We start from the raw sequence: 13,386 nt of genomic DNA, 5'->3' as shown, positions 1-13,386 counted from the left end.
GAAAATTTAACTATTGACCTCTAGGTGAGTGGTGTCCTGCCAGTAGAACAGCATAGCTGATGCTCTTCCTGTTTTTAAATGTCACTAGGATTATCTCCATCCAGTTGCTATGGTTGAGCAATTCACTTATCACTGATCCACCAGGAGATGTTCACTAGTGTGATTTTATCGTCACGTTAATGCTATTAGTCACCAACACTAGCATACCACACAGTGCACCAGGTCAAAACGCATGTGGAATTCTGTACCTAACCTGCTCGCGAGATGTAATACTTTGTCTTCTCCCTTTTTGTTTCCAATACCAGGCATGGAACAATGTATAAGCAGGTACTTTCCATACTGTTGATGTGAATACTGATACTTCGATAGATCAGAAACACTGTAGACAGCAACGCTAAAGGTCCTGATGAATCGCGGGTGACCTTACCCAACGCGAGAAACATGTCGACCATTACCTCCACCCTGTAGTATAGTCTTGAGTACGGAATACATCGCTTTCCAGAACTCCCAGACTAACTATTGTTTTTAGTTAACGCATGGGACCATCAGAATAAAGTTCCTTCTGGTACCCCTGCGTTATTTTATTTTCACTTTCTGTCTACTACCACCCCTGACCCCTCACCCACACTTCACCCACGGGCAGTTGGAAAAAGATCTCCGCCAAAGAGCCCCTCTTTTGAGGTGTAGCCCATTGGGTATTGCACCGCCCACCCAACGAGGAGCATTCGCCCATGATGAAGCATGACACCTGCAAGGGTGTGTGAGGCCACTATATCCAACAAAATGGATACCCACTGGATGGTTACCATTTAACCACCCTTCAATATCCACTTACTTTGTTAAACGCATTACTGCGGTCTGGACCTTCCACTTTTCACAAGTGGTAATTCTGCCCTCTTGATCGATTTAGATCTCCTCTCCCTCTTTTTTGAATACAAATCTGCAGTAAGCCACCTGATGGGTTATTTTCCAAAGTCAATACCAATACTACTGCCACCAATACCACCACCAATACCGCCACCACCAATACCACCACCACCAATACTATCACTAATACCCCAATAACACCACCACTAATACCACCACTACTACCAATATCACCACCACCAATACTACCAATACTATCACTAATACCCCAATACCACCACCACAACCACCACCAATATCAGCACCAATACCACCACCAATACTAGGTCGAGCCTAGCGGCAGCACGCATGCACTGCTCACTCTGCAAGGCTGCTGTAATAGAGTATGAGAGAGAAGCTGCACCCACTCCGTCAATAATTTTCATTGGCTTGTGCCATTGTTTTTCGTAAATGCTGCCTTCGTATTTGTAAAACGCTTGTTAGTCCCTCCTTAGTACGGCCTTTTCCTCATTTGTAATCTCCCATGGCTACTGGCCCCTTTACTTTGGGTGTTGCACAGGACCTGGTATTTAGTCAGTAAGCATTCTCTTACTGCAAGTCGGACATGCGGTCCTTCAGCTGAAAATGCTTGTGTTTTTTTAAGCAGCATGGCTGTCCCCATAACACAGGTGCTGTCTTTCAATCACTTTAACCCTGCATTTTCTCGTGTCTGTTTCAAACCCCACATCCCCCCAAATAAAATAGATTTAGAAACGATTAGCGAATTAAGTCATGTGAATTCCAGGTAGCACATAATCGTGTGCTAATGGGCTGAAGCTGACAACAACTCATCTGTGTTACATGTCATCTGCACTAGCCACCTGGTGGGTTGTTTTCAAAAGCTTGTTTTAACACCACCACCAATAACACCACCACCATCCATACCACCACCGCCAATACCACCAACACCACCAATACTATCACCACCAATACCACCACCACTACCAATACCTCACCATCAATACAAACAATACCACCACCACCAATACCTCCGCCACCAATACCACCGCCAATACCAATACCACCACCACCAATACCCCAACCAATACTACCAACACCACCAATACGACCATGACCAATACCACTACTAATACCGCCACCACCAATACCACTACCAATACCACCACCACCAATACCACCACCAATAATACCACTACCAATACAACCACCATTACCTCTCCCAATGCCACAAATACCACCACCAAAATCATCACCACCACCAATACCACTAACACCCATACCACCAATACCACCACCACCAATACCACCATTACCAATACCACCATCAATACCAATATCTGAAAGAAACACGTTAGTTATAGATTCCTTACCTTAGAATTACCCCCAGGCGTCAGACTGGATCTGGAAAGGTTTTAATTAGCCGTACCTCTGCGCGTCGGAAGGTGGCGTCGGTTGGCTCCGCGTTTGTCGTTGGCGTCGTGGTAGCTACTTAGACGCCGCCCTCTCGCAGTTCTTTCTTTTTCCGTGCCAGCTAGCGCAGATTCGGAGAGAGCGGCACCTCCAGTAATTTTTTGACAGAACTTTTTGAGCGACTTTTTTCGACGTCTTTTTAGTCTACGACTCCTGGTGCACATAGGAATGCCCAGCTTCAAGGCTTGCGGATTCTGTTCCCGACTGATGTCGGTTACGGATCCGTACCGCGTGTGCCTCTTTTGCCTGGAGCACGACTACAACCCCAAGTCGTGCTCCGACTGCCAGTCCATGGTGCCGAAGGCTTTGCGGGAGCGGTCCTGAAAGACTCTTGAGCGTCAGCAGTCGGCTCCGCGCTGTTCGAGGTCCCGGTCAATAGGGAGGTCGAGGGACCGGCCGCACCATTCTTCCAGGAAGTTTTCGCACTTGGGGTCTGGTTAGTTGATGCACAAGAAGAAGTTGAAGAAGCATTGTCGCTCTTTCACGTCTCCACGTTGGTCAGCCAACCTGACAAGGGATGCGGGCGGGCCCCTATTGCGGCTCGAAGAGTCGACTCTGAGTTTCCTTCCCTTCCCAGGACCCGGAGTGACTCCCGCTCAGCTTCGTAAGTTCTACGAGGCGATGCATGCCATCTTTGGGCGGCCCAAACCCACTGGGGCGCCTTCGGGCCCCGCGGACTCGGTTGGGGGGCCTAAGCCTTCTATGCCAACAGCTCCGGCGCCGCAGGCCCGCCTTGGATCCAGGCCTGGATCCAGGTTGGCGCCGGTTGACCTCATTACGCCTCCACCGGCGCCCATTCCTCCGGCACATCCGACGCATTCGACGCACATTCGACGCCGGTTCGGCACCCAATATTTCTGAGACACTTGTAATGAGGGACTTTGAGGTAAGTAATGTTTTACTTATGGTTTTTAGATTATATGTCTTGATGTCTCCAGAAAGATGCCCTTTAGAAACTTTGCATGATGTGTGTGTGTTTCTTTTCTTTTCTAGTCATCACCCGGTCCCCCGCCATGGGCTCAGAGACATCTCATCTTTTCTCCGTTTGCAGAGGAGCAGCTACATCGGGCGGCGGCCGAGGCTTTGATGGTATTAGGAAACTCTCCCAAATCAACACATGGAGCTGTGTTAGCCTCCCCGGGCACAGCTTGTAACATTTGTCCTTCCTATAGTGATTTGCAGACTTTAAGGGACATGGAACCTGGCCTCCTTCCGCGTTTATACTATCCACAGAGTACATACCCTGTATATTCTGAGGCTATGCTGGTGTCTGAATCAAATACGACTGCTCCTGACAGTAGCAGTTCAGTCATGGGAAGGGGCATTCGCAGAAACAAATCTCAGACTACTGGCTATTTGCATTTATCCTCCACATCCCCACCTGCCACTTTGAATCCGCCTCAGGTTTTTAATACTACGCCTATGTCAGATTCTGGCAACAAACCTATGCTTGCACCTACTGCATTGCAAGCACCTCAACTGACAAGGAAAGGCAGTGGCAGCCTTGTAGAATTCAACCAGGGATCGCAGTCTACAGAATCATTAGCATCTGTACACCGTGTAATTCTCAAGCCAGAGCAAGCTGCTAGCATGCCACAGGACAAAGATTTCACCCGTGTGTCTGTAAGAAAGATTGGAGATTCTCTAAATGTCAGCTCATCACCAGCCAGCAACCATAACATGCAAATGTCCATCCCCAAAGTCCATTGTGTGAATCAGGCGCCCAGTACAAATGCCTCATTTAGCAACACCGTTCATGAGCAGTCCTCCAAACTCACTCCTAGGAGCAGTGTGGCATTTGAATCCTCGGATACACAGCGCGAAAGGACACCCCTGACTCCTGCTTTCTCACAGACCGAACACACAGTCTCCATCACAGGAGAGAGATTCATGCCTGACCCTGACAAGTTAGGGACTGCTGTGGATCTTAACCCTCTATCGCTGTATAAAGAAGGTACTCCTACAAATATGCATCCCTACTGTGTTTCACAAGAACCTGCACTTTCTGCAGCAATGTTTAATTCTGTCATGTCTGACATGCAGGCTGTAACAGCAGCCTTCGCCACTGTGAGTCCATTTTCTAACAGGATGTCTCCTGCCTCGATGCCACTGAATGTGCATGCATCACCTTCTGCAGATTCTTTTGACCACAGCAAGTTTTCCATCGCGCCATCTTATGTAACACAGACTCTAAAAAAGTTACCAGCACCTCCCGAGCTTTATGCGGCACATGCTACTTCCCATTTACATTCTGCCAAGTTCTGCACCCCCACATCCGTATCTAGAACGCATTCAGATGCCTCTTCACCAAAGCACCCACATCCGCTGAACAGTACAACAAAAGCTGGCGTGGAAGAAAATGGAGTTGCCTTCAAGTCATCTACATACTGGGGGAAACATTCAAGCAATATGAGAGGTATGGTACACTTTTATGATTGCCATTTTGCAAGAAGGTTACATCAAGTATTATGAAAGTTTGCATTGGAGCGAAACGGAACCCCAAAATTGACATAACTCAGTCAGATTTCCCACATTTCACTTTATCAGAGACAGTTTCCTGAGGCAATGTGTCCCTGCATCAAGGTACCTCTAAAGCATCAAAATTCAGAAATATAATTTATTATTTAAATGGTTCAAACCTATAACTGAGTTCTAGATCAATGAAAATGTAATGAGGTTTAATTACAGAATTGGAAAATAAGCGTTAGAGGGTCAGTACCATGAAGGCTGCCAAATGCAGAGTTATACAGAGAATGCAAAAGTCAGAAATGAATGAAAATCCGAAATGGGAAGGAAAATCAGGAAAGAATCGGAAAGCATCCCTAGTAAAATAGGAAAGTCTTCTAACTCACTCCCAAAATCAATAGTTTTTATTGATTATTACTCCAGTATTGGAGCTTTCATAGATTCACATGCCTGAATCATTCCCCATCGTCGACACTGGAGTCTCCGGTACATAAAAAAGCAATGCTTAGTAGTATAGCGAACTGAAAAGAGGCCTAGGCCCATTTCCCTTTTGCAACCCATAACCTTCGTTATGTAAAAGAGACCAAACTTGTCCCTGAACCAATCAGAGATCCTCACCCTCTAGAACACTCCTGAGCGAACCTTTTGCCCCTCACATTTTCTACCGCACATTGTTCTAGGGAGTCTCCTTTGAGCTCTGCTCAAATTCTACTTCAATTTGTGCTCTCGGTAACTCAAACAATATAATTCTAGGTGACCGACCTCAAGCTAAGTTGGAACTAATCTAAAAACCCACTCATTGAATCCGTGAACAACGTCCTACTAGAAAAAATTTGACCCAACACTGCTCAGAAGAAACTCACCACAGAGGAGCAACCCTAGACGCAATCATCGCCGAAAGCAAGGCAATCACCATTGACCATATCCTTCCCGTCGACTGGTCCGACCATCACCTCATCCTTTTCGGCATTAACCAAATGATCCCATCTTAACCCCCCTTACAGGACCCCCCCAAATGGATTAGGAACACAGCTCAGATCCCCCCGAGCGACACTAGAAGAAAAAATAAGCTCGCTCCTTCCTAACAGCACTGATCACCTCTCAACTATTGAACTTACCTTACCTTACCTTAAGTGACCAAGGACATGAAGCTCGTCCTAGCTCCGCTATGGTGCAAGATCATCAACAGCTCACCGAGCTCAGGAATCGTTCCGGATTGCCTCAAAGTTGTCCAAGTCACACCACTACTGAAAAAGACTGGGCTAGACACTGATCATCTTAACAACTTTAGACCAGTATCTAACGTATCCCTTCTGTCCAAAATCCTGGAAAGATGTGTACTCCCTCACCTAACCCAACACCTGGACAACATCAATCTCCTAGACCTCCACCAGTCTGGCTTCAGAAAGGGCTGCAGCACTGAAACTGCAATCCTTAATGTCATAGACGATCTTCACAAATCACTGGACTCGGACCAATGCTGCCTTCTCATCCTCCTAGACCTATCAGCTGCATTCAATACAGTTGACCACAAACTGCTCATCAAGACTCTACACGAAAGGGCAGGTTTAGAAAAGACAGTACTCCACTGGTTCTCTTGCATTCTCCACAACCGCTCACAAAGAATAAAAATTAAAAGCTTTGAATCCTACCTCCACCCCGTTAACAGAGGTGTTCCACAAGGATCAGTGCTCTCCCCTCAGCTTTTCAACGTCTACATTGAACCCCTTACCTCCCTACTCAGGAAATCTAACATCCCTTTCCACCTATATGCGGATGACACACAACTCTACCTGGAAACCTCCTCCATTGCTGACATCCAGAGACTCAACACCACACTCAGGGAGGTACAAGACTGGCTCTCAAATAATCACCTAAAATTCAATCAAGAGAAAACGGAAATACTCCTCATCTCCAATAAAGACGAAAACCCACAAATCGCAGAATGGCTCAAAGCTATCGATGCCCTCAATGGCACCTCATCCTAGCGGAGTCGGTAAAATCTCTTGATATAACCTTAGACCCAAAACTAAACATGAAAAAACATATCTCAAAATCCGCAAAAAGTGCCTTCCTCAATCTGAAATTACTGTACAAAATCAAACCCTTCCTTCAACCCAAAGACCTGCAACAAGCCACCCAAGCACTAGTGCTCTCCAGAATTGATTACGGGTTTGCATCCCTGACTGGGACTTCTGAATCTCACCTCGCCCCCCTGATAACAACGTTAAATGCAGCAGCCAGAATGGTCACTGGTACTAAGAAATTTGATCACATCTCCCCTGCACTCAATGAACTCAAATGGCTCCCAATGGAACTGAGAGCCAACTTTAGAACAGCCTGCCTCACCCACAAAGCCCTGCACACAGGCAAACCGGAATACCTGGCTGCCAAACTCAAAAAGGCTGGCCAGTCCAGAAACCTCAGGAGCTCCAACACTCTGCTACTCATCCCACTGAAATCTCGCAAGCAGAAAAACGCGACAAAATCGTTTGCCGGAAACGCCCCCAAAATCTGGAACTCCATCCCCCCCACATCAGAACGATACCCTTATTTCCTAAATTCAAAATTCTGCTCAAAATCCTCTTCCTCGACCCCTCTCGAACGAACCGATAGAAGCCAAGGGTGCACTCCAGCCTGCACCTCTTCTATCCTTATATTTTGACCCGTGTCATTGACTCGGACCAAGCAAATCTTTCTGGACTCGCATCCGGTGTGAACAAAGCAACCTTTGGGGGTGCGCCTGTTCGAACTGCATCCTCCTTGCCCACCCACGCAACTGCGCCTTTGTTCGTCCTACTCTCGGCCTGATCCACATGTTTGACTATAACCTGTACTGCATACTTGCTCATAATTTACTTGTTGTAAAGCGCTCTGATACCCTTGGGGCTAGCTCGCGCTATATAAAACTCCTAAATAAATAAATAAATACATTTGGATTTGATAGTTTTTTACAATTGATTCGGTAATTTTAATTACTGCCTACTTGTTCACCAACTCCTGGGAATGGCTGACAAAGAGGAAAAAGGGTTATTTGGAGCCTGTGCCACCTGTTTAAAGAAAAGGCTCTACACAGATGACCCTCATAAGCATTGCATCTACTGTCTTTATCCGGACCATCAGGCAAAAGACTGTAAGGTATGTCGTACCTTTCCAAATAAAACACTGAGGGATCATGAAGGGAGGCTTTTATTATGGCTTCAAAAGCTAAAAGCTAGGAAAGAATTCATATCCAGTGACAGTGATGAGGCCTCTTCTACTTCGAGATCTCAGAAAAAAAGCTCTTGCCTCAGAGGAACGTCCTGAGAAGGCCCTAAAAAAGACCACTCAAGGGTCTTCTGGGCGCAGTCCCTCTAAATCTCCTCCAAGCAGAGAATAGGAGAGCAAGGGACATGCTTTGGGGGTAACACATACAAAGAAGACAAACTCATAGCCATCAAAATCACCCCCTAAGATCAAACATTCATTCAAGAAGCCTGCCTCTACACCTCCTGGGATGAATGCGGAAAAATCTGCATCGTCGACGGGAGCATCGATGAAGAAAATGGCGTCATCGTCTACGAAAACTGAGGTAAAACTCACTTCTAAGGCTATCTCTCTGTTGACGGTGACACCGTCGACGACAGTGTCGACGCCGAGATCTTTGGTGACGACGGCATCAACCACTGTTACAACAGCCACGACCATTTCCTTCGACAGGATCGTCGACGACAACAGCAATGGGATCGTAGACGGCAACGACGACAACAGTGACAGTAGCGTCAACAAGGGAGACAACGTTGACAATGACGTTGACTGCAGCATCGACGGCGATAGTTTTGTCGGCGGTTTCAGCGGCGACCTCGTTGACGAGAGAAAAAACCCCAGAAAGAGGGAATTCACCAGGAAGAGGAGAATTACCCCAGAACTCACCTCTCCAAGTTAGGTGACACCTCTGGTACCATCCCACTTGCTGGAGGAGGAAGACTCAGAGGATGGGGAGGAGGATGATGGCCCTTTTGGCTATGCCAGTAGCCCGTCACAGCTGCATGTAAAGTGCCAAGAAGATGACTTGAGGAATATGAGGGATATCAGGATCGTCCCCAACAACACTATCGCCAGGAATATCAGGAGGAGATGGTTAGCGTTCCCCGCTTTGTTACTAACGGAACGGCAGTTTATGCTGGTGGATTATAAAAAGAGGCATCCTATACCTCATACCTCACAAGAGATACTGGTGGCTACGCCTCACCCACGCTCTATCCCAAATACGCCAGTGCGAAGGCGGGAGATTTTACCAGAGCCCTTGCCTAGATCACCGCAACCAAGGTCTCAACAAGAACCAGTGACCACTGATGATGAACAGGAAGCGGAAGAGATAACAGACCCTAACAAAGAGTGGGATGATTATCTTATTCCATCGCCTTCGTATCCCTCACCGCTGCATGTAGACTCTCCACCGGAGGACATCGGTGGGTTTCATAATTTAATGGAGAGCGCTACAAAGAGATTTGCGCTCACTATGTCATCTGACAAGACGGAGTGTTTCTTGTACGTCTTCAAGGAGCCACACCGCAGGGCAGTTCGGTCTCCCAATTGTTAGTCATGTATGGGAGGAGGGCCTAAAGGTCATGGAGACACCGGCAAATGTGACTCCAGTACTCGCCAGGCTGGACAATAAATATAAAGCTCCTTCGGACGCTACAGCTTGTCTACTAGGCGACCCCAAACCGGACTCAGTTATAACCCAGGCGGCACAGCAGAAATTGAGGAATCCATCAGCTCCTATCGGAAAAATAGGATGGATGGAAAAAAGTGCTCACCATTACTGGATAAGGTTTCTCAGCACCGCTTCTCCCACCGCCAACTTTCTCTCTCTGAGGCTGCATCCAAGCAGTAATGCCTGGTGAATGTGTGTGTACTCTTCCAGGTCGCTGCCCTGCAGAAATCCTGGATCGGATTGGTACTCCTGCAAACAAAGCAGTGAGACTGCCACCGGCGAAGAAGCAGTTGTCGTTGTTGAAGTCTTCAGCGGTGCACTCGCATCGTTCAACTCCAAGATCAAAGAAGGCGGCTTCAACGTCGAGTCAGGTAAAAGACCCTCCGTTGGCGACGATCAACATCGAGGAACAGGTCTCCGTCAGCGTTGGCCAAATGTTCGACGTCGAGACAGGACACTCAATCTCCGCAGATACTTGTGCCATTGATGTCGAGGCACAAGTCTCTGTCAAGATCTGTACATAGATCATCGACGTCGAGGCATAAAACGCTATCTCCGGCGTCGAATCAGCAAACTTCGTTGGCTTCATTCCAGAGGAGTACGGCATCGAGACACCAGTCTTCATCGCGCAGGCGTTCAACGTTGAGACAGAGGTCTCGGTCGACGTCAGCGCACAGACACTCGTCGGCGAGACAGAAGATTCAGATGTCAAGACATTCGACGTCGAGGCAGAGGTCTCCATTGAGGACATCTTGAATGCGGTCGACATCGAGGCAGAGGACTCCGTCGACAATACCACCAAGGCGTTCAGCATCGAGACAGAAGTCTCAGTCGATGTTGAAGCAGCAACGTTCCCTGTCGAGACAAAGGACTCAGACGGTGTCCAGACTAGGACATTCGAAGTCGAAGCACAAGTCTGCTACAGGCTCACACTCAGTGAGTTGTTCTCCCTGCCATCACCGACTTCAAATGCAGAATCTCACCGCTCGTGGTCAAGCCGGTCTTCTTTCTCTTCCTCAAGATCACTGGTGGTCATTTCAACGTCACATAGCCAAGCTTCTTCACCTGTACAAACCCATCCAGCTGAGAATCCTGCAAGAACGGAAAAGCAAATATCTCCATCTGCACATTGCTCACGTTCACACAAGGCTCCTGCGCGGGAAGAAGGCAAAAATCTCCATCAGTACATCTCTCTCCCAGATAGTTGTTACCTCTGCATAACTGGCGCAAAGCTGATGCTCCACAAATGGGAGGTGCTCAGGACTGTTCCAATCCTTTAAACAGGTCTCCTCTAACCCATCTCGTGCAAGCAGCGGATCTTTCTCCTACTACTCCATCAAGGGGTAGAGATTGACAAACATACTCCGGCTCGCTCTTCAAAAAGAAGATCCAGTTCTCGAGAACAAAGGAGAAGACACAGGTCTCCAACAAGTTTACCTTCTTCCACCCATTCCTCAAAAAGGGACTGCTCCACGACTCTCACAGACAGCCCACCGTCGAGAATCTCTCCGGTGGACGACGTCATTACTTCTCACAATGTTCTATCCAGAGGGGCCAACAAGTTAAACATCTCTATGCCTACGCAGCAAAGCTCGTCCTCAGTCATATTCGAGACTTTGCATCAGAGATCAGCAGCTAAGCCGTTGCTACCTCTGGTCCCAGGTCTGCTCCAGCCTGTAATGGACATATTTCTAACGCCAGCGACTCTCAAGCCCACGCCAGCGAGAATCGTGAAAAAATGCAGGCCGCCTGTAGGAGAGTAGGGTCTGCAATCCTATGATCACCCAGATTTTTGCTTTTTGCTGCACTGGTTTACGACTTTCCCTGGCTGTGGGCCTGCTAATCAGACCCACAGCCTAGCTGTTCTCTCTATCCAAATTGTACTCAGGTACTGAATTGGCACTGGGCCTCTCCAAGTCCCTGTACCCAGGGCTGAGGTGTACCCAGAAGTCTCCCAGGGGCTGAAGCATGTATTATGCCACCCCTGGATTGACTAACTAAAACTGACACAACTGGCTGCACGACAGCTGGGGCAAGGTGGTGTACTCACCCTTTGCTTTAGATATAGTATACCTATATCTAACCCTAAAATGGACACACAGATCTCCTATCAGTCACTCCTATGGCAGGCCTTAACAATCCTGAAGGCAGAGTGCTTGGAATCGTGTGAGAGGGTGCTCTGGCATGAGCTGAGCCTGTCTGCGGCTTTCGGGATCTATCCCTTAGCCGTTTCCATGATATCGCATACCATATACTCTTAAGTGCATTATAATCCTCGCGGTTATGTGCCAACTCTGGTATCGCTTTATCAAAACATGTCGAGTAAGGTGTCATACGAACTGGAATACTAACCCCTCGCCAATTCTGGCGACGGGGTTAGCATTCCACCCTTCTAGAGGGACACGACATGCCTGTAACCTATAACCCGGTTAAAAGTCAGACAGAGCCTTAGCATCCACAAAATGGATGCTGCCACCGAGACACAAGTCTGCCCTCCTGCTGCTGGGAGTCCTCCCAGAGCAGGAGATAAGGACAAAGGGTTTCCTGCCAGGGGCGGTGCCAGCACCGTCCCAGACAGGGTTTTGTGTATTGTAGGTAGGCAGGGCTTTAGAGGAAGGTGACTGCAAGTAGCACCCCGGTGCTCACTGTGCATAGGCCGGCTTGAACCAGTTCCAGGGTCACTCCAGACCCTGTGCTGGGGAAAAGCCCGCCAAGGAAGTGGGTGTAACCACCCCCCTCCTGGTCCCACCCATAGGGCAGGACCTAGTCGCGTGCCAGCCCCTTTTTACAGGATAAAGGTAGAGACTGGCCCCCTTCCAAATCAGATCATCTTTGAATCCTGAAACTACTTTCTGCGAAAGGAACTCAAGACTTCTTCCTAAGATTTCTCCCTTGTGACTAAGGAGTAGTCACCCTGCATCCGCAGGCACCATCTAAGAACACTGCGGTCTGCTGTAAGTCCTTCCTCCGGAATCCGACTGCCCAGCTCGACGAGAACCGGCTTCCCTGGCACCTCTGACCTCTACCCACCTCTACAGCCCAGCTGAGAACCGTGGGTGCGACGAGACCTCAAGGGACCGGCCATCTGCAAGACTGCACGACTTCTTTCCAGCAAGCCTGCCGAGTGAATTCCTGGTGAGTGCTTTGGGGTCCGAGAAGCCCCCACCCTGAGCAGCTCCAGCACCGAAGTGCAGCCCCCCAGCATCTCCACGATCTGCGTGGGGCCCTTCTGCTTTCCGCTGCTCACCGCGTTGTTTGGCTACTAGCCCGTTGGCTTGTGGCCTTCCTGACGACGCCCGACGACATTTCTGCTGCTGGTCTGGTTGCTCCAGACTGGCCCTTGCTCCCTCCCAGAAGAGGAGCACCCCGGACCCTCCTGGTCCACTCAAGACGCCATTTTGAGTCCACCGCGTGGGCTTGAATTAGCCAAGGCTTGTTGCCCAATCCTGGGTAACTTCGACGCCAACGACTTCATCCTCCGTGGGACAGCTCGCACCTCCATCCTGGTCGCCGACAACGCCTCCTGGTCCGAGAGACTGCAGAGCCCAGCAGCGCCCACTCACCTGACTGCGGTGACTTCGCCCGGTACCATCCTGGTGCCCACTTAATCACTGGCTAGTGATTCAAGAACTTGGTCCCCTCTGCTTTCAGGTTTCTTCTCCCTCGATCCAGGCTTGGATCCATCGAACTTTCCTTCACTGGTCGCCTGCCAGCAACTTCTTCCTTCCAGGCTCCTGGTCCGGCAACGAGATCCCCGACGTCTTTTCAGACCTATGCAGCTGCAGCCCCTGGGCTAGGTAACTTCGGCACTCCGGTGTCCCAGCATAGCCTCACTAGCCAAGGGTCAGGATCCACTGTCGTTTTCTTCCTACCAGGTCGGGTTC

At 48.8% G+C, this 13,386-nt stretch overlaps 1 protein-coding gene across 8 annotated transcripts in view; it reads left to right on the top strand.

The window, feature by feature from the left end:
• DMRTC2 (DMRT like family C2) overlaps window positions 1-13,386 on the top strand; it is a 359,569-nt gene that overhangs the window by 306,615 nt on the left and 39,568 nt on the right. For all 8 annotated transcript variants that reach the window (XM_078651358.1, XM_078651357.1, XM_078651363.1 and 5 more), the window contains one exon: window positions 3,331-4,753. In XM_078651358.1, the coding sequence (XP_078507484.1) occupies window positions 3,331-4,753 (1,423 nt within the window). The remainder of the gene's footprint in view (window positions 1-3,330; window positions 4,754-13,386) is intronic.

This window comes from Lissotriton helveticus, chromosome 7 (genome assembly GCF_964261635.1).
Source record: "Lissotriton helveticus chromosome 7, aLisHel1.1, whole genome shotgun sequence".
In the NCBI taxonomy this organism is placed as follows: Eukaryota; Metazoa; Chordata; class Amphibia; order Caudata; family Salamandridae; genus Lissotriton; species Lissotriton helveticus.
Note: the sequence above shows the minus strand (reverse complement) of the source record. Positions and strands in the feature narration are given on the sequence as shown.